General features: G+C 39.9%; 1 protein-coding gene across 4 annotated transcripts in view; it reads right to left on the reverse strand.

Annotated features, from left to right (window-relative positions):
* Nucleotides 1–1,060: 1,060 nt before the first annotated feature.
* The window catches only part of camkvl (CaM kinase-like vesicle-associated, like), a 52,093-nt gene continuing 32,214 nt past the window's right edge, over nucleotides 1,061–20,939 (reverse strand). The window contains exons 2-13 of one of the 4 annotated variants that reach the window (XM_017710158.2): nucleotides 14,579–14,704; nucleotides 13,965–14,071; nucleotides 13,547–13,678; nucleotides 13,134–13,208; nucleotides 12,606–12,744; nucleotides 10,501–10,621; nucleotides 10,326–10,401; nucleotides 10,024–10,160; nucleotides 7,043–7,121; nucleotides 6,860–6,947; nucleotides 6,641–6,649; nucleotides 1,061–4,563 (exon numbers count right to left, since the gene is read on the reverse strand). In XM_017710158.2, coding sequence (XP_017565647.1) covers nucleotides 3,151–4,563; nucleotides 6,641–6,649; nucleotides 6,860–6,947; nucleotides 7,043–7,121; nucleotides 10,024–10,160; nucleotides 10,326–10,401; nucleotides 10,501–10,621; nucleotides 12,606–12,744; nucleotides 13,134–13,208; nucleotides 13,547–13,678; nucleotides 13,965–14,059 — 2,364 coding nt within the window. In that variant the 5' untranslated portion in view covers nucleotides 14,060–14,071; nucleotides 14,579–14,704 and the 3' untranslated portion in view covers nucleotides 1,061–3,150. Of the gene's footprint in view, nucleotides 4,564–6,640; nucleotides 6,650–6,859; nucleotides 6,948–7,042; nucleotides 7,122–10,023; nucleotides 10,161–10,325; nucleotides 10,402–10,500; nucleotides 10,622–12,605; nucleotides 12,745–13,133; nucleotides 13,209–13,546; nucleotides 13,679–13,964; nucleotides 14,072–14,578; nucleotides 14,723–20,939 lie in introns of all 4 variants that reach the window. The other 3 variants (XM_017710149.2, XM_017710141.2, XM_017710168.2) reach the window with 3 other exon arrangements.

The following is a 20,939-nucleotide window of genomic DNA, read 5'->3' on the forward strand; positions in this document are numbered from 1 at the left end:
GAGGTGTGCGTGTGGAACACAAAACGGGATTCCCTATTAAACATCTACAATCTTTTATTTGTTATTCGTTTGTAAAGAATGCGTTGACGCCAAAAAGAATATTTAAAGGGATAATTATAGAGTATTTCCTTAAAAGATACAAATGTACTTTTGCAACTCGTTAAACACCCCCATCAACCTTGAAATGAGCTCGCCCACAGTTTACATGGGCGCTGTGCATGGCGGGAAACGCAGTACGAAAGCGCCCCATTTTTCGCGTCGGGCAGTTCATTTGATGTCTAAATCCTATCATCGAATTTAGTCTATTCGGGTCAAATAAGACTATTAGCTTTTTTCTATCTGGCTGCAGGATAGCTTACAATTTATAGTAGTCACCTATTTTTGAAAAGCAGGCTTAAAGGGGAATTCCACCAAAAATGATGCATAATTCAATCAATGAGATGTAAAAAAAAACATTCATTCGGTGGTTTGATGTGAAATGGTTAATTGTCAAGAAGCTTATAGACTTGCTGAACCGGGGTCATAATGTCTACATCACAAGTCTAGCCAGTTTATTTACTATTCAAAACGACCAGTGAGCCTACATGGCCCTGTGACCGGAAGGTCGCCGGTTCGTTCCCCAGGGCCGACAGCACATGACTGAGGTGTCCTTGAGCAAGACACCTAACCCCCCAATTGTTCCCCCGGTGCCGTGGATAGGGCTGGCCACCGCTTTGGGCAAGTGTGCTCACTGCCCCCTAGTGTGTGTCTATTCACTAGTGTGTATGTGGTGTTTCACTTCATGGATGGGTTAAATGCAGAGGTGGAATTTCCCTGTTTGTGGGATTAATAAAGTATCACTTATCTTACTTTTCAGATGTCTGGTTCCTATCACCGCCACTGTGAACAATTCTGATGGCAAGTTCCTCCAGAACAGAGCATTTCACATCAAACCACTCTGAATGACTTTGTTTACATCTTAGCAATTGATTTATGGCAGCATTCTGGAAAATGGGTGGAATTCCCCTTTAAAGCCTGAGTGTGGGTAAAAAGTCCAGGAGCAGGACACAAAACAATGACAGACGTGATATTGTCTACATTTTATTGAAATCTTGGCAGAAAGAGTGCAAAAGTAGCTTGGAAGAGTCTTCACATCACCATGACAAGGTAGTTTAAAAGGGGACGCTAGAGTTACAGAACACAGAAGCAAGGCTGTTACACTTAAGAGTTTGGGAAGATTATAATAAATAGCTATACATTTCATAAAATTAGTCATATTTATAATAACAAAAATAAAGCAAGAGAAAAAAAGAACATTGACCAAACATGAAGGATGTACTAACATCACAGCAAACAAAGGAGAAGGGAAAGTCTTGCTTAGCCTCCTGAAGTTAGCAGATAGGTGTATGACTCTACTAATAATCCGGACGCACATAATACATCTTTTTGTACAGTTTATCGTATTACGACTTAACAGAGAGAGAGAGAGAGAGAGAGAGAGTAGAAAGACATGCATAAAAGGTCTGTATAGAATGAACTGTACAAGAATAAGAATAACCCAACAGGCATTTCAGTGGCTATTGCAAATAGGCTGAAACTGGACCAAAAAATAGTATTTTTTACTTATACAGCCTGTTGCGCCCCCATGTGGTTTATTTCATTGATGGCACCTCGTATTGCAACTTTGTACCATGACAGTGGAGCACTGCCTCATCTTCGGTGTATTTAAAGCAAACTCTATGATGGATAAAGTACATTAAAAATATAAATACATTAATAAGAGTATATCTCTTTTAGGTTAAACTTTATGTTAGACTGTACAAATCTATAAGGGTGTTGCATTCATAAGCTCTGTTCTGATTGTATGTGGTAAAGGATTATGAAATGATCAGTGTCTGCTACCAGAATAGAAGTATTTACAGCTGTTTCCGGCAGTGGCCTCAGCACAGGGTCGTTATGTGGTGTAGGTCTGAACATGCAAACAAAGGGATGTTACACTCTAATTTTGTGTTAGTAACAGTCCCCAAAGCCTCAAACATGTAATTGTCCCTTTCTGCTAGGAGCAACCTTCCTCACGCAGCTGGTCATGACTCAACAAATGCTAAGAAAACAAAGCTATTCTATAATTTGTATCTGAGCGCACCCCTTTGTACAGCCTCGAAATATTAGCTGCTACTTTGAAATCCATGCTCTAATGTTTAAAGCCATCCTCCAGTGTTTATTGGTCTAATCTCTAACTGATGCATCTCTAGCATGTGGTCAAATTCCACAGACAGTAGTTTTTAAGTGTTTCCTTTTAGTCAGAAAAACCTAAAACATTAATAGTTTTTCTATGTTGTTACCACAGGAGCTCTCAAAGGAACCCCGAGTCAATTCGGAGGATTCATTCTAATGATTTCTATGGAATTAAAATATTTTTCTTTTCCCTAATACAGTCAAGTGAGCTGTCCCAGGACTTCAGTAGCTGAACTGAAGGCCCAGCATCAGAATAACCACTAACCTAATAAGGAACTGACAATGGAATTAATCGCCTTTTGATTTCCAATGTGTGGGACCAATTTTGTGAGAAAAAGCCTTCTGGAAGTTCTAGATTCATCACTGCCTATGAATATGATGAGGATTCAATCAGTTGTTAGACTGATGTCTGCTACCTGCTTCAGACCAGCTGCCCACCCTACATTGACGTTTTCATTGACTCCTAGCTATTATTACTACTAATACTACTGCTGTTTTTCCGTGCCACTGTCGCCCCTGGCTTGCTCACCCGGGGGTTTTTACATTCATGTTAAAACTTTGTCTTTACTGGAATTCTGCTAAGCTGCTTTGTGACAACATCAGTTGTAAAAAGTGCTATACAAATAATTTTGATTTGATTTGATCTGATTAAGAGCTTTACATAAATTATTATCATGCAAGCATTATCAATGGAGATGTTTTTTTTTATTCTTTTTTTGACATTTTTCATTCTTTTTGATGACATTTATGTCGTAAAGTCTTGGCTCTAAAACCCCACTATATTTTAAGTACAAGGTGTTGAAATTACTGTCTGTGCTAACTGACCACATGCTACAGATGCAGCAGATAGAGATCAGGGCAAATAAGCTGGAGTATCCCTTTAAGTCTCTCTTATGATTTACCTACAGTGGTTTTGTCCCTGCACTCATGTAGGCTTCATAAACCCCTCCCTGACACCCCTCCCCTTGGCGACTGACCCAGTCTCACGGCACCTCTTTGCCCATCTCGCTCATCCTGGTCAGCAACTGGTTGACTGTGTGAGGGTGGGGATGGTGGTGGGTAGGAAGGTGGGGGGATGGTTAGGTGCGGTAAGGAGGGCATGGGTGGCCGAGGGGTGGTGGGAAGAGGTGGTGGAGTGGAATGATGTTGGTAGGAGCGAGGGCGGGTTGAAGGAGAAGAGTGGGCACTTTTGGCCCTTGGAAGGGTCTCAGGACAGTCGCTTATCTGCTCCAGTAGTGAGGGCATATCACCTTCGATCTTCTCCAGCACTGCGGCCATTTGCTTTTCAATCTGTTCGATCACACTGTCCATTTGCCAGTCAGAACTGGCTCCTCCAGCTTGCTCTAGACCACTGTACACTGCCCCAGTGCCCACAGAGTAGGGAGAGCAGCATGAACTTCCATATGAAGCTCCATGGCCAAGCTCTCTTTGTTCCTGCATATATGTGGTCTTGTTACGGCCCAAACTTGAGGAGCCTACCACTCCATAAGGACAATGCGCATGTTTTCCAGGCTGACCTGACTGACTGGACCTGTTTGTTTTGCCTCCTTCCTTATCTCTGCCCCTTGGACTGACCTCTCCTATTGTTCTGGCCCCTACTTGCCTCTCTGCTACTGCCTCTGGAAGCTGGGTCTGACACCAGCTATCAGGAGACACCTCCTGCTGCTTTCTTACTACTTCTGCCTTCTCCTCAGACGCACTCCCTGTCTGGTCTTTGTCAGCAGCTGCAGGACTGCTAATCTTGGGACCAGCCCCTGAGCCATGATCCAGAGAAAGGTTGGCGGCCATTTTGCGACGGTTTGGGGTATCAGGGGAAGATGTCACTTTCTTCTCTGAGCTGCTAGGAGTTATGGTTTCTTTCTCTGAAGTGACTTTGTTCCCTTGACAGTCAGAGGATTTGGAGGGTTCAGTGATGGTGGGTTTGTCGTGGCCAGAAGGAGCCGCTGATTTTCGGGAGCCGTCCCCAGCCGCTTTCTTTTCCTCCCCTTCGTCCTGCTCCTCCCCTTGCATTTGGGTTGAGGAGCTTGTTTGGGCAAAGGGCTTCATTGTTTCAGAGTGTGAAGGAGTAATTCCTTGATCTTTTTTCTCCTCTTGTATTTTCTTCTCCTCACCCGTTGACTGAGTGATTATTCTTTCTTTTGCCTCCTGTGTTTTTTTCTCCTCTTGATCCTCAACCGTTCTGTTTTCCACTGTCACCTCATGCGATACAGTCACTGATTCAGCGGAGACACCCTTACTCTCGACTCCATCAGCTTTGACCCCCTCCCCCTGCCCCTCTGGTGCCCCTTCTGTAGAGCCCAACTCCGAGGCACGAAGACGTTGCATAAATGTGGTGACTCGGATCGCTTTCTGGAAAATAGAGCAGGGAATACAGGGAATAGTCAGATTTCATTAAATACATAAACATGTCAGACTTGAGTGAAGTTCATCACTGGACTATCTGAGTGGCCACATTCCTGGATTTCACAGCTAAAGTGTGAAAGTTGCTTTTAACACTCAGGTTAAAGTATCTTCTTTCTGTACCAGTGAGCTAAAACTGAAAGAAGTGATGCATTGAATTTACTTGATTCAAATGTGTACAGTACTGTGAAAAAATCAGAAACCATTCATTTAATTTCCAGTCAAAACCATTATTAAACAGCCATTATTCAGCGTGTTCCTTTTGCTTTTATTATAATTTTTGCTTTTATTTCATTTATCATTTTCAACGCTGCCCCGCGATGGACTGGTGACCTTCCTGCCTTTCGCCCAATGACAGCTGGGATAGGCTACAGCACCCCCAAAGCAACCCCCCTCCCCCGGTGACCCTGAGGAAGAAGCAGCTTAGAAGATGTGTATGTGTTATCTTTTTAAGATACTTTCTTTTATTTTTGAAAGAAAACTGCAGGGTTATTTTTCTACATTTCCAAGCACATCATTTGATGTTAGGGTCTGGACTCATGGAAGGTCAGTCCATTGTTCTGAGAACACCAGCAGCTTCTTTGTTTGATTTGCAAATTTTCTTCTTTTTTCTCTATTTTCTTTTTCTCAGCAACTGCCTTATGACAGCAACATCCTTTCAGACCTTTAGCATTACGTTGTCTTGTCACAGTGGAAGGAAGGACAAAAACAGGCTGATTTTTTCAGGTCTTAACAGTGGAGTTTGAATAATTTAAGAATTTTTTTCACTTGTTTACCACATACTTTCCTCTTCCTTAAAATGCAAATGGATTATCTTATATCTGATCTTCCTAGAAATATGTCTTGAAAAATGAATATGTTGTACTGAGTGACTGGTTTGACTGAAAATGAAATGTTTATGACTTTGGCACAGTCCTGCACATAATTTCCAACTTGAATTACATCAACACACTTACTGTTAAAAGCAAGTGAACTGAAAGGCAGAACTGTTTTGATCTAATATATTCATGTGGAAATGACATTTCAACGCAAATTTAATGCATTGCTTTTTCAGTGTAGAAAGGGTTTACTTTTTATATAAGTATAATTTATAAAAGTACTTGAAATCTGATTGAAGCACGAGGTGAACTGGACCAATGGATCAGGGACACAGTCAATCATGTAGTGATAGAATGACCCTCTTTTCTCTGTCTGTCTCCCTCTGTCTGATTGTCTTTCTCTCTGCCCTACACTCACACGAATTCTATGCACACACAGATACACAGACATACAATAGCTCTTCATACACACATACATGTGACACTTTGATGAAACTTTAGTCTGGAGTTTAGTCTGAGAGAGTGGAGGGCTCAGGAGAACTCTATCCAGGACAGTGTGGGTAGTGCCAGGCTGCATATGACTGGAGGCTTATGGGAGCAGCTGGGCAGTGATAGGCTTGCCACTTATGGACAGAAGGAGGCTTCAATAGAGAGAGACTCTTTTCGGCAATCACACTTGAACTCCACATTTCCTCACAGCGACTGCTGTCTGAAAGCCTGGTCATGGGGAAACTGAAGCCATGACTCTTCACTGCAAAAAATGATATCTTGGCGAGTGAAAGCATTATATATGGGGAATATAACTACTATGTCTGCTTATGTGATTGCTGTAAGGACTGTATTAGTTTACTCAAACTTTTTCTAGACATTTGTACATATATAAAGCAATCTTACCAAGTATACTGGTCTTACTGCATTTTAGTTAAATTTCTTGAAACAAGCCACATTATCTGCCCCTGTACTAAGATAATTTCACAAGACAAAATGATATAAAATTAGTAATAAAAGTCTAACCTTATAACAATCTCATGAGAAATATTAGCTATAATGCCTATACTTAAGATGCTTTCACTTGCCAACATACAGGTTTTTTGCAGAGCTAGTTCACTGTGCTCTCACTAGTAGAGATATGAGTGCTCAGGTCAGTGATTGTCTTGGCAAAGAAAAGAGTCTGGGCCTCCGTACTGTCTCACGGAGATCAACAGTACCTTCAACTCCTGGGTATCCCATGCGAGGGGAAAGGAAACGATCAACAGAGTGATCAGAATGCTTACTGTCACACTAATCACCAGCACCGCTGTCATGCACAACCTCATCATCATCATCATTGTCCTTGTCACCTGTATTATTTACAGTGGTGTTTACAAGAGCAGAAAATTTGTTTACAGGTATAGAAGCTGATTTTTGAGTGTACAGACTCTTCTTACCCTCCACTTGGCCTTGGCAAAGTTCTTCTCAAACTGAGCGCACACGCCATCCTTCAAGTTCTTTTCTGAGGCACCGTTTCCAGCAATCCTGTCGGTGACACAGAATTACTCTGAGCTTTGCGTAAAGAGAGCATGTTTAGATATGTCACCCGGGTTAGTGAGAGTACACTATATGCAGCTTACCACTCATGCCACAGTGCATCTTGTGCTGTAATTCTTAGCATTTGGTCAACCTCCATCAGCCTACACACCAGCTCTTTAGCTGTAGGAGTAGGAGAAGTGAATGGAAAATAGTCTTTTGATTTGATTCATTAGAGTACGCTATAAAATACACATTTAAATAGAAATATACTATAGGCTGTACAGTCCAATGTGGAATACAAAAGCTTGGCATATGAACGCAACTTAAATGTAGGCAATGTATGTAATATTTATCACTTTGAGATTGTTGTAAGAATATTAGAAGATTATCCAACCACTTTTATCAAATAAATTGGTCTTACTGCACTTGCAGATCATTATATTTCCTTCAAGAATTATTTCTTTACACAAGAAACATTATCTGACAATAAAACACATGAAAATGTCTTGATAGAGTTGGACAATGTTATAATATTCTTACACAACAACATCATAATGAAGAAATAAGAAATATTAGATACAATGCCTACATTTAAGATGGTTTGAAGCATGGATTGCTAACAGGGCCACGGGGGCCTCTGAGTGCCAAGGGGCTTGGGAGGCCACAGACCACAAGGCCCAAGTGGGACTGGTCAATCCATTGCAGTTATAAACATAAGATAAACAAACAGCACTTGATCATGTGCAAATGGGTAAATACCTGAAACATAGTCATACTGTACAGTACTGTGCGAAAGTCTAATATGTGTTTATTTGCTGTTAAGTGTTAAGTGTTAATGTTTGAATAAACAAATTGTATAGAATATTAATTAATAATGATTTTGTGTATATATATATATATATAAAAATAGTGATTTTCTAGACATTAGTGTATTTGTTTAACCATTTCCACACCTCTCCTCGAGGAAGTCCAGTATTATATGTAGTTAAAAAGCAGCTCCTTGTTTGACCAATCAGTGCTTCAGTAAATTGGGCTCATGATGTAATTGATGATATTAACAAGTCTCTGTGGTGACTGTGAAGGTGTCAAAGAAAAATATGGACCCAAGATATTCTTGTTACTTTTTATTCTTTTTATGTTTATTTGAATTATGAATATGACTATATTCTAATGTATATTGTGATAAACTCACTGCTGAGGTAAACTGTTTAAAATTTTGCTTAGATGCCCAAAACTTTCACATAGTACTGTATGTGTGAAGTTTAAGTTTGATATAAATGTAATAAGTGTATATAAGTGTGAAATTACATTTTGTTGATTTTTCTAAGTGATAAAGTATACATCCTCAAGATTCAAACTTAAATATGTCGGCAGATTGTACTGCACCATTTTCATAAGCTTTTCACAGGCCACATTTTATATATTGTTTTTCCCAGTATGTTAAATTCCGTAAATAAACAGTTTCACTCAGAAAATCAACAAAATGTCATTTGACCAAGGACACAAAAATGTTTTCATGCAAATGTAAACGAAGGAATATGATCTGTTTTTAATTACAACCCCAATTCCAGTGAAGTTAGGACATTGTGTAAAACATAAACAAAAACAGAATATGATGATTTGCAAATCCTTTTCAACCTATATTCAACTGAATACACTACAAAGACAAGATATTTAATGTTCGAACGGATAAACTTTGTTTCTTGCAAATATTCACTCATTTTGAATTTGATGCCTGCAACACGGTCCAAAGAAGTTGGGACAGGGGCGTGTTTACCACTGTGTTACATCACCTTTCCTTTTAACAACACTCAATAAGCGTTTGGGAACTGAGGACACTAATTGTTGAAGCTTTGTAGGTGGAATTCTTTCCCATTCTTGCTTGATGTACAACTTCAGTTGCTCAACAGTCCGGGGTCTCTGTTGTCGTATTTTGCGCTTCATAATGCAATCCAGACAGTCCTTTTCCTCTTTGGCCCAGAGGACACAACGTCCATGATTTCCAAAAACAATTTGAAATGTGGACTAGTCAGACCACAGGACACTTTTCCACTTTGCATCAGTCCATTTCAGATGAGCTCGGGCCCAGAGAAGCCGGCGATGTTTCTGGGTGGTGTTGATATGTGGCTTTCGCTTTGCATGGCAGTTTTAACTTGCACTTGTAGATGGAGCGACGAACTGTGTTCACTGACAGTGGTTTTCTGAAGTGTTCCTGAGCCCATGTGGTAATATCCGTTACAGAATGATGTCGGTTTTTAATGCAGTGCCGCCTGAGAGATCGAAGGTCACAGGCAATCAATGATGGTTTTCTGTCTTGCCGCTTACTTGGAGAGATTTCTCCAGATTCTCTGAATCTTTTGAAGATATTATGGACTGTAGCTGATGAAATGCACGTTGAGAAACGTTGTTCTTAAACTGTTGGACTATTTGCTCACGCAGTTGTTCACAAAGTGGTGAACCTCGCTCCATCCTTGCTTGTGAACGACTGAGCCTTTCAGGGATGCCCCCTTTATACCCAGTCATGACACTCACCTGTTTCCAATTAACCTGTTCACCTGTGGAATGTTCCAAACAGGTGTTTTTTGAGTATTCCTAAACTGTTCCAGTCTTTTGTTGCCCCTGTCCCAACTTCTTTGGAACGTGTTGAAGGCATCAAATTCAAAATGAGTGAATATTTGCAAAAAATAATAAAGTTTATCCTTTTGGACATTAAATATCTTGTAGTGTATTCATTTGAATATAGGTTGAAAGGGATTTGCAAATCATCGTATTCTGTTTTTATTTATGTTTTACACAATGTCCCAACTTCACTGGAATTGGGGTTGTACAATATGACTCAAAAGATGAAATCTTGATTAAAATTTTACATAAGCGCCTTCCAATTTTACTTTGTTATGGTGCAGACAAAAAATAGCATGTGTTGTTTTTTTTGACATGTTTCTGTTGGAGGGTGGGGGGTGCCTCCAAAGACTCTTGTGCCCTGGGGCCCCTCAAGACATGATCTTTCACTGAATGCTTTCACTTTTCCTAATGTCATTTTTTTGATAATGTAGGCTATAAAATATGAGCCTCTTTTGTGTACCAGCGGGTGAAATGTCATCCCAGTAAGGAGAGTCAAACTCAAAATCTCCAGCGACAATCCGGCAGAAGATGATACGGTTGTGCATATCTGTGTTCTCCTCTTCTGTCTCATCATAGAAAGGAGGGTTTCCTGACAACCTGAAAACAAAGTTGAATAATGGTATTACATATTTAGCAACTATAAGTTATGAAAAGTTCACTAATATAGATGAATAAACAGTCTGACAATTACTCTGCAAAATGTTTTTCTTGAGATGTGCAGTAAAAGTCATGCTAATTTTAAAGGAAAAGCAAGCTACTTACAGCATGTACATAATGACCCCGACAGCCCAGCAGTCCACTGGCCTTCCATACCGATGTCGAGCCACCACCTCCGGGGCTGGAAGGAACGACAGAAACAATCATGAAAATGAACAGAACACGTTCAAGGCAAGCAAAACTATGATATTCACTGATGATCTGTTAGTTGTGTGGTTACCCAGGTACTCTGGCGTTCCACAGGGTTCAGTAATGGAGCCATTCTCAAATCTGGACAGGTAGAAATCCCGCAGAACCACTTTGTTGTGGTTATTTTCTGTGTAGTACATCAGGTTCTCCAGCTGAAATCAGGAGGTGCAAGATCAAGGAAGGAAAAACAGACTAAACAAAAAGACACAAATAAAGTAACTTAAGATTGATCAACATTTGTCAATAACGCCTTGTACTAAGTGAGTAGAGGCCACTTTCAAGCACAGAATTTTTCTACTTTCTAAATTGTGTGTTTTTTTATATGGAAAACACAGATGTGACCTCAAGATGGAGAATGTTTAAACCATGCTATAGGATCTTCTTTAAAAGTTAAATGCTGCCCAAAAGACTGATTCCTTTATTGTCTCTTGGACTATATTCACACTAAGTCATCTTTCAACACTCATTGTAAAACAGGATGGAATAATACATGTACCTGACTTAGACAATGCAGTGAAATTAAATTATATTTGTATGAATTATATATAGTTAAATGAATAATAATAAAAATACTAAGTTGTCAGTGAAAAAATAACATTAATAATATTTATCCTTTCTTCTGAGTGTATATTTGAAGACGGGCAAATAAAATCAGACCTATAACAGATGTTGAATTCTTCATACATTTCTCTGCCACTCAAACGCACAGTGTTTGAAAGTCAGTAACCTCATTTAGACACCCAAAGCAGTGTCCTAAAAAAAGCAGAAATCGTATAGGAGCTCTTGTACAGTATTTGTGCACTAGAGGGCACTATAAACACATGTCAAACTCTTCAGCAGAAGACCGCGATCACATTAATGACTTCTAAGAGATGGATTAGGGCCATTAGAGTCTGCAACACTATTTATTCCATTCACATTAGTTTTGCACATTAGAACTAACCATAAGGGGCCATCTGTATTATCACAGTCGTGCAGCTTCATGAGTCAAACAGGGCTAAGTGTTTGGTTAATATCACTGATTACTGTTTCAAATACCCTGCAGTGACAGAGCTGAGCATGCATACATGGACTCACCACACAAAAAGTCCTCTTAATAACTTATGGATCACATCCTCAAACTATTGTTATTATCAGCTACAGGCTTACATAACCATGAGCTAATGATGATGTCATGGACCAATGAATTAGCACTGCAAGTATCAAAAATAACACAAAACCAATAAATCAATGTTAAGGGAAAGGAAAGACACAACTACACATGTGCCTTTAGTCAATAATAAGGTATACTACGATATAAAACACAAGTAATATTGTTACTGTGTACAATTTGAAATACAGTCATTGCAAATAGTACAAAGACAACATATCAACTGTTGAAACTGAGAAATGTTATTGTTTCTTCAAAAAAGGGCCAGTAACATGATTGGGAATAAAAAGTCTGAGTAAAGATAGGGAGGAGTTTACCACTCTGTAAAAGACTGCACAGAAAAATAGTGCAACAATTCAAAAATAACGTTTCTCAGTGTAAAATAGCAAAAATAGCATGAAAATTGGGTATAGTGAAATGGGACAAAATATCCTTTGGTTGCCCCCACAAGTATATTGATGGTTTCCCAAGTATGTTTCGTCCCACTAAGAATATCCAATTTCCATTTCTGAACTTACGTTTGGGAAACACTGTGTCTTATATATCTCTGCTGTTGGGAGAAAGCCTTGTGTCTCCATTTTTGAGGTTTTTCAGTTTTTGACATAAATTGAAAATGCCCAATGCCCTTTACATTGTATGTAAATTTCATAATGAATGGACAAAAGAAATGGCAAAAAAAGTCTGGTTCCACTGACTTACACTGAAAGTAGGCATTTTCCTTCTCCTGTAAAGTCACCATTTTGGAGATACAAGGTTTTCTTCTGACAACAGTGATATGTAGAATTAAGCCTACTCCTAAACTACACAGCATTCTGAATGGTGAATCTCCTTTGAAAGAAAAAGTAATCCAAGATTAAGTTTAATCCCTGTCTGGGAAACTGACCAATAGTGTTTTTTCTTGATGCAGTACTGTTATCATACTGTAAACTGTGATGAAATGTTAGGTACATTTCTAAACAGGACACTCAAATGTATCTCAAGATCACCTTTAAGTTTCTGTGGACGATGTTTAGAGAATGGAGGTAGGCCACTGCCTCTAGGACCTGCCGGATTACGTTGGCGGCATCTCTCTCTGTGTAGTTCCCCTGGTCCAGTATCCAATCAAACACATCTCCACCTGTGGCCCTGTAATGCACACATATACATATTCAGTGAAACATGATGTTCATGCATTGCAACAGAAATAATAAAATTCTTCTGACATTAGATTTGAATGACTATACGATTGTCCATATCTCTCTTGGCTTTGTCTAATGAAAATATTACTCTCTGTAGGGGTTTCATTGTCACTTTTGGTGATAAAAGCAAGACATAACTGTCAACGCCCACGCTGATATGAACGAGGCCATTAGACCTAACTAATGTGTGCTGTTCAAACTGTAGAGTGTCATTCTCATAGAAATATTAGCATGAAAAAACTCCCTTTAATACTAGACTTAAAAGAGATTAGTCTCTGGCTCTGCATGACACTGTGGGATTTATGAATGATCCCTGCTAACACAGGTCAGACTCACAGCTCTTGGATGATGTAGAACTCTTTCCTGGTCTCGAACGCATCTATCAGCTTCAGAATGTTTGGATGGTTGACCCTGTATGGAAGAGATCAGAGCAAACAGTCCCCTTATTTTCTAACTAATAGAGAGGTGCTTCAAAAATAGCAACATGCTGTGCAGTCGGCTCAGCATGGAGGAAGGTATGCACAGAAGCGGCTCTCTCTCTCTCGCGCACACACACACACACACACACACACACACACACACACACACACATATAATAAAGTATATAGATTTCTCATGCCCTCTTGTCTTACGTTCTCCATCAAAATAATTCCCTTCTTCTCTCTCTCTCTCTCTCTCTCTCTCTCTCTCTCAGACACACACTCTAACAAATGCATCATCAGCTGTTGATGTTTTGAATTATCTCGTACATTTTCAGGATCATGATCTCGTTCTTGGCTGCCTTCCGTACTTTCCTGCCATCCTTCTTGAGGAATTTCTTGCACGCATAGACCTTGTCCGTCTGCCGCTCTTTCACCAGGCACAGCTCACAAAACTCCTTCCTACAGAGAAAACAGTACCTCTTGTTGTGTTTCACTGAAGAGTAATTCGCTTTGGTGCCAAACTGTTCATTTACATGATATAATCATGACAAACTGCATACACCATATGATCATATAAACAAACCTAACCACTTGCACAACCTTACTGAATGAATTGTCTGCAGAAGGTGTTATGAATGCCCGTTAATGGACAATAATGAACATCATTCTGTATAATGAGCGCATTAGACGGTAACTGGCAGGTTGCCATTCACAGGGAGATAATGATTTGTGTATTGACACTCACGCCTTTAGGACCTGTCCGATCTCGTATTTGTCTGTGACGTCTGATAGGCTGTGGTACGTCCGCCCATCTCGTAGGGCAAGGCACCCAAATGGCATGGCAGCATCCACCTATGCAATGCAGGAAGAGAGGAAGAAAATATGCCCATCTCAATAAAACTAGTGTCATTCAACCCACAACACATGTCTCAACAGCTTAGCTTCACTGAAGACTGAAACCGTCATCCATACACAACGCAATACAGTATAGCATTCCAATCCCTGAAGGTCTAAGATTTGTGTTAGATCATGTGCCTCACATATTCCCAGTGTTCACTTCGCTCTCTAAACTATAAATTGATCTATAAGTAAACAGCTAGAGATGGCACAATAGCACTTTTTCGCCACCAGAATATTTGTCAATACCAAAGCTGATGCTAAGATTTAAGCTTATTTAATACTTGGTAAGCTTACCTAAGCTTTAAAATGAGCTATTTTAATTGAAGCACTTAATTTAAGATGGTCATCTAAAGGCAGTCTAAAGGGGTACAACCTCTAAGGCCCTATTATCAGGAGATACAGAGTTCAGTCCCCTGTGGTGGCACAGACTGTGGTCCAAAAGAGCATAATTAGACTCACACTTTCAGGGTTGGTAGGAGGGCAGTTCAAAAATTGTCCCCAGGTAAAGCATGTTAGCCTTCACGCTCCCAGCTTGGTGGCATTGTGTGATGGAGAGATCTAGCTAGCAGGTGGAACTGGTGATGACTAAATTAGGGGAAAAACCTGGTAAAAAAAAAGTCATTGCTCAAACTGCTTAAACACTCTAACACTCTACAAGAATAAATACAACATGCCTTCAGAGCCAATCAGATGACATATGAGTACTTAAAGGGGAACGTTTCTTCAAAATTTCTGCAGAGCAGTTTGATGTAAAATACTCTATTGTAGAAAAACTTTCAGAATCGTGTAAGTTTATTAATAAGTGTCTTATTCAGATCTGATTGTGATAGGAACAAGATGTTCCTAGTATTTAATGCCTCTAAAGCTCCATCACAGAAAGTTATTACATGAAATTGTTATGAATATGCCTAATGCCTGAAACATTGTTTTAATGGTAGATTTAAGACAACGTTTTGGCTTAAAACATATTTGTAATTCATAGCAGGGAGGCATATTCAGGGTGTTGGAAGGCAAAATAGTCCCAAAATGTGTATAATTTCACCAGCATTACATATAAAACTCAGCCGGCATGTAGGTTCACTGGTTTTACATAGTAAATGAAATGGCCATATTTGTGATATTGTGACCCCTGGTTCCTGTCAGCACCACTGTAAAGAAATAAAAGACTTGCTAAGTTTCTCTACAATGAACCACTTCACACCAAACCACTCTCTCTTAATTATGCAGAAATTTTGAAATATTGGTGTCATTTTCCTTTGATATGCAAATGTGTCATTTAAAATAAAGCACTGGTAATTCTAGTATCACATTTCTACAAGCCATGCAATCTGTGATATTTCAGAGTAGATCAATAACAGAAACATGTCTGTCCCTCCAACATGTTCAGATTGGTGCAATCTCTGTAAGTAACTTGAAATTAGTCCAGTAATTGCAGGACTACGAGGCTAGGAAGGAAGATGACGTCATTTACCCAAGTGGTATGAAATCATTCCCAATCACTCTGTGTGTGTGTGTGTGTGTAAGAGTCTGTAAGAGTCTGCAGGATAATTTGGCTAAAGCAATGACAACGTTAAAACTACTAGCAGCTAACATTAACACTGAGGAAGAGCAGAATGAGAGTGAAAACAATCTGCATCATCTGCAGAAGAGAGTAGACGGTTGTGAACTCTGTCCAGCTGCTGTGTAATCCGGCTCCACTAATCTTTAATCCTGCATGCAGATTTGGGGGGTTGGGGTGGGGAGGAGTGGGATGTGGGACGACCTGGCTTGGGCAAGGGCTGGGGGGTGGATGGACGCAGAGATACATTACATAATCACATTTTTATTAAATTGACTTTGGGGCTGGTGCACTGACAGAAGTGAAGGACTGGGCATAATGCCCTCTGTTTGCCTGCCTCTACGAATGCAGGCGCTGAAATGGGTGGCGTGCATTCAGTCTGAGGAAGCACATTTCACCCAGAGGCAGGCTTGCACAGCTGTGAATCCACACAGGCCTCCTTGAGCTCTCATGCCCGCATGATCTCGCTTGCTGATTTGGCAAAAGATGTGTTCTGAACAGCTGAACCGCCCTTAAGATAGAAACTGGCTGCACACTGTTTTAAATGCCAAGAGCCTGATGGTCAAGCAGGAGGTGTGCACAGACATTTGGACAGTGTAACTGTGCGGTCTATGCTGGAGATCAGTTTATCTCTGCAGGGATTATATTAACACTGGTGATCTTGCTGTGTGTGAGCAACATCTGTGTCGAATTCTGCTCATTCATTCATTCTGCTTCTGTATTTTAATGAATTGTACACCTTAGTTAGCAAGTCTAGCAAGGGCTAAATATCAACGAACTGAGCCATATATAAGTATTGATATGTGCTTGCATTGGAAATTGTATTGCAATCTTTTTGTGTGACCAAAACAAAGCAGAACAGCTGGCATTTCCTAACAGTGTAAGAAATAAAGAAAAACTGAGTTATAAACAGGGCTCTGAAGTAGTTTAGGGAATGAAAATGAAAAATGGAAACAAACAAACTGTATTTTGCTCCTCATGAAATAAACTGCAAACTTCTACTTTGCATTTCTTTCTAATTAGTTTTTCTTTTTTTAATTACAAATATACGGAGCCATGCTGGTGACATCCTGTATAAATAAAAATAATGCATGGCCATGACTTTATAAGGCATGGGAACAAGATCATAAAGCTGGGGCCACAACTTAGTAAGGCGTAATCTCATGCCCATACCTCACTAAGTCATGGCCATTGCGTTACATTAGGATCTTGTTTCCACACATTAATAAGGCATCACCAAGCATTATTTTTATTTATACAGGATGCCGCACCAGCAGCTCCACACAGATAATATTATCAGCATAGCAATTTAAGTAAAAGATAAAATGGTTGAATGTTCACTTGAATTTCACAATGTCTTAGTATTTGATATCTCTCCCTTTTGCTTTAATGACATTGTGCTCTCAAGCTGGCATGGACTCCTAAATCATAAATTTGTTCAAAGGCCTCTGATCAGTAAATCAAATCCACCTGAAAGTGAACACTAAAATAACACTAAAAGAAAATCTGACCTTTGTGTACTAAGGCTTTAACACGGTCAATTTCACAAATTTGCTTCATTCTGAATATCGACCTTGTGATAGTGCAGAATTTCGAGTGTATCTTCTTCATTTTCATTGTCATAACTTTTCTTTGTTTCAAAATTGTCAAGATTCTAAAACTTTATGTTGTTCATTTCCAAGTTTAAGTGTAAAAAATACCAGATTGCGGTCTCAGATATTTGTACCCCACCATACAAGTCTTACTTATGTCTTACCTCCCAAACTCCCAAATGACTTTGGAGCAACACCACGTCTTGCGTGATTTCATTGAATGTAGAATTTTACGCTCGCTCTGCTGCAGCTATCCACAGCTTCTCTATCTCCATTATAGCTTGTTGTCTGCTGAACTTTTAAACACTTTGTGAAAGAAGAACGAAGGTAAACTAAGCATTCTACAAACAATTCTTCGACCTGCCAATGGTAAGGCCAATGTGAGGTAATGATCCTTTTTTCACACTAACACACAGCTCACTAGCACTAATATGAGAGTATCTCAGCACTATCCCCATGAGACCAGCGCGCTCGCTCAGAGAGGTCACAAAAATCATAATGCTCACGGAAGACCTGCTGCATGCGCTGGCCTCCCTGCAGAGATGCGTGAAAAAGCATGAGGTGACGAGCATGCATTATGTCTGATGGGTGTCATGCATGGGTAGGTCAGGTCTGACAGCTGCCCTGGTTAGTAACACATGTAAGGCCACTATGCGCCTCTATATTGCATAATACAGGTGCATCATAATTATGTTTTTCCCATCTGTGTACATTTGAGCATTACAATATGCAGAGAGAACTTCATGAATGCAATACTAGACAGAAACAAACCAGAAACGCACAGTAGAAATTATATTAGAGGCACAACAACACATTTCCTTTTCCAATACTGATTCTGAAACTGGGTATTTCACATACGATGGGCAACCAGAGTTATTATACTTAACCTGCTCAAACACTCTACTAACATAGAGGAAGAAATATATAGCTAGTATATAGAAGCCCAGTCCCTTCAGAGAGAGGAGAACTGCTTTCTCTCTGTTTCTAGCATCAATATGTCAAAAGGTTTTGACTTGGTACCTCAAAATCATAATTTTTTTAAATTTAATATCTTTTATCTTTAAGGCTTATTTAAACTGATATCTTGGAATTATCTTTTTACCTGATGTTTTGACTTGCAATGTCAAAATAATGACTTATTTTCTTATAATTGTTTTTATTGTGACTTAAATATTGAGTCATTGTTTCATGGCACTTCAGCAAAAAGTCAAAGTGACATAGAAAGTTGATGTTTCAAGAAAGTAACATCACTAGTTTGAGATACTAAGACAATGTCCAGACAACATACACTGAGATCAGATAAACTGCGATCAGAAATTTGGGGAAAGTGTAGGTATTTTTTCCACCTTTACCTGGTGAGAAACAGAAATATCACCTACAGTGCAAATGTGTTTAAATTAGACTATTTCTAATAAAGGAATTATAATTCGCAGTGCAGCACTTAGCTAGACACTCATTCTCACATTATGCTACATGTTGCCACTTTTGGTACCGGGTCAGATTTGTTCATTTTTCTTTAGAATATCCATTCTGGTATTGGCCTGATACCATTACTGGGTATCGGCTCGGTATGATATCTACTGCACACATAATGTTTCAGAATCTGTTCCACCACTAATGCATTTAGTTTTGATTGGGGACATGAATATTCATAGTGACTGCTCTACTTTGTACCCCTTCTCTACCATCTCTCTCTCTCTTGCTCGCTTTCTCTCTTTCTCTCTCTCCCCACTCAGACACACACATGCACACACACAGACCAAGACACATGCAGGCACTCATCTATCATGGTAATATTAGCATTCAAACAGTGGCCATACTCAGCAGCAGAAGGCATGTCCACCAGAGACACAGTTAAAGAGAGAGAGATGGAGGCGAGGATGAGAGCGGCTCAGAGGGTCCGAGAGGGGGCCTTCCGCAGAGACTAGAACAGAACACATGCCCCCCCTCCATCATTAAAGGCTAAGAGAGCAGAAAAAGCACCCCCTCCACCCTCCTTTCCAAGGCTAGCTGTCTCTAATGGTGCTCACACTCCTCTTTCCCCTGTCTGAGACTGCTCTTATTAAAGCAATGAATCTTCATCTCCAGAGACACACACATTAAACACCACACCGAATCCCACAGGATAGATGTGAGGAGCCACACTGTTCTCACAACATATTTGAACCCAAGACACGCACCAAACCACACACACACACACACACACACACACACACACACACACACACACACACACACACACACACACACACACACATATAGCAATAAGCTCCCAAGGATGCATGCAACAGTAGAGAGGTTAGAGGTGCACTAATAGTACTGTCTTGCCCCCTGCCATCCTCTCTCCCCCACTTAATCTGCTGCTAAATTACCACAGAATGTCCCACAGAGTGATGTATCCTAATAATCATCGCCTTAGTGAGTTCGCTGTGCATTCAGAGCTTGTAAAAAACAGTCAACGCAGTTGGAAGAGATATACTTCAGCTCATTCGCCTAGATGCTCTAAAAAATTGATGAAGGGGGGAAAAGATACGCATCAGGCCTTTTCCCTGGCATGGATTAGGTGAATGGTCAGGAATGGACACTGTGAATTACTGCAAGATTTGGCTTCATCTCTCTGGGAAGCTATACCAAATGTGTGAAGTTCACAATCAAAGAAGTATCAAGGCAAAATTACTGCTGTATATGTCACTCTTTATAGCAATCAATCTTTTAAATCTTGCTGGCTCTCTGCGTGTGAAATGTTATGACCCTGTGTTGAGCTACAGCAAAGATTGCGGTGTTCAGATAAAACACACAGCACATTGCAATATTGTGTACTACTGCCACAATACAAAATAGCATTTAAACACTATAAAACACTTCTATTAAATGCTGACTTGCTTATTTACATACAAAAGAAAATCTCAGTTCATTTCCAGTTTTATAAAACAAAGACATTTCTATCAAAATATAAAATAATATATCAGTGTTGTTGAAAAGTCTGTGTGTCTGCCCTGCGACCTGGTGACCTGTCCAGGGTGTTTCCTGCCTTCCACCCGTCCACATGAATAGGCTCCAGCACTCCTGTGACCCAGAAGGATAAGTGGCTTAGATAATGTGTGTGTATGTGTGTGTCATTGAAGAAAAAAGGGTATAGTGCGGGACCTCCAAAACAGGTGGGAATGGGATTCTAGTGAATTGAACCTGCTGTTGCGTGGAGGGTAGCACCATACACTGCACTACACCAACCACAGCTTTCCCCTCAAAGCTTTATATACTTGTTAGACTCATGACTGTCAATTTCTGTACACTTGCCTTACACGACAGTCATTTACCCAGCATGTTCTCTTATCTAAGTCTACTATATTCTTTCAGTCTCTGAAAGATTTCAAACTTTAGCCACTGGTTTATCCCATGGATCTTCCCTAAATTTGAACTGAATGGAGTTGACCCAAACATGCTTCGCCCACTGATGCACCCTTTTGAAACAGTTGTTTCTACGTTGGATGCACTTTACAGAACATTGGAACATTAAATAAATAAGGAATTGTAGTGATCTTTGGAGTTGACACCTAATGTTGAGTTTCCAGTTTGAAATGCTACAGTACCGAGCTGTTGTTGTAGCAATTAGATTGCAACAGATTGCACAATTGTAACATATCAAGAAGCACTGAGGCTAATAACAAAC

This window comes from Pygocentrus nattereri, chromosome 9, assembly GCF_015220715.1.
Source record: "Pygocentrus nattereri isolate fPygNat1 chromosome 9, fPygNat1.pri, whole genome shotgun sequence".
Lineage (NCBI taxonomy): Eukaryota > Metazoa > Chordata > Actinopteri > Characiformes > Serrasalmidae > Pygocentrus > Pygocentrus nattereri.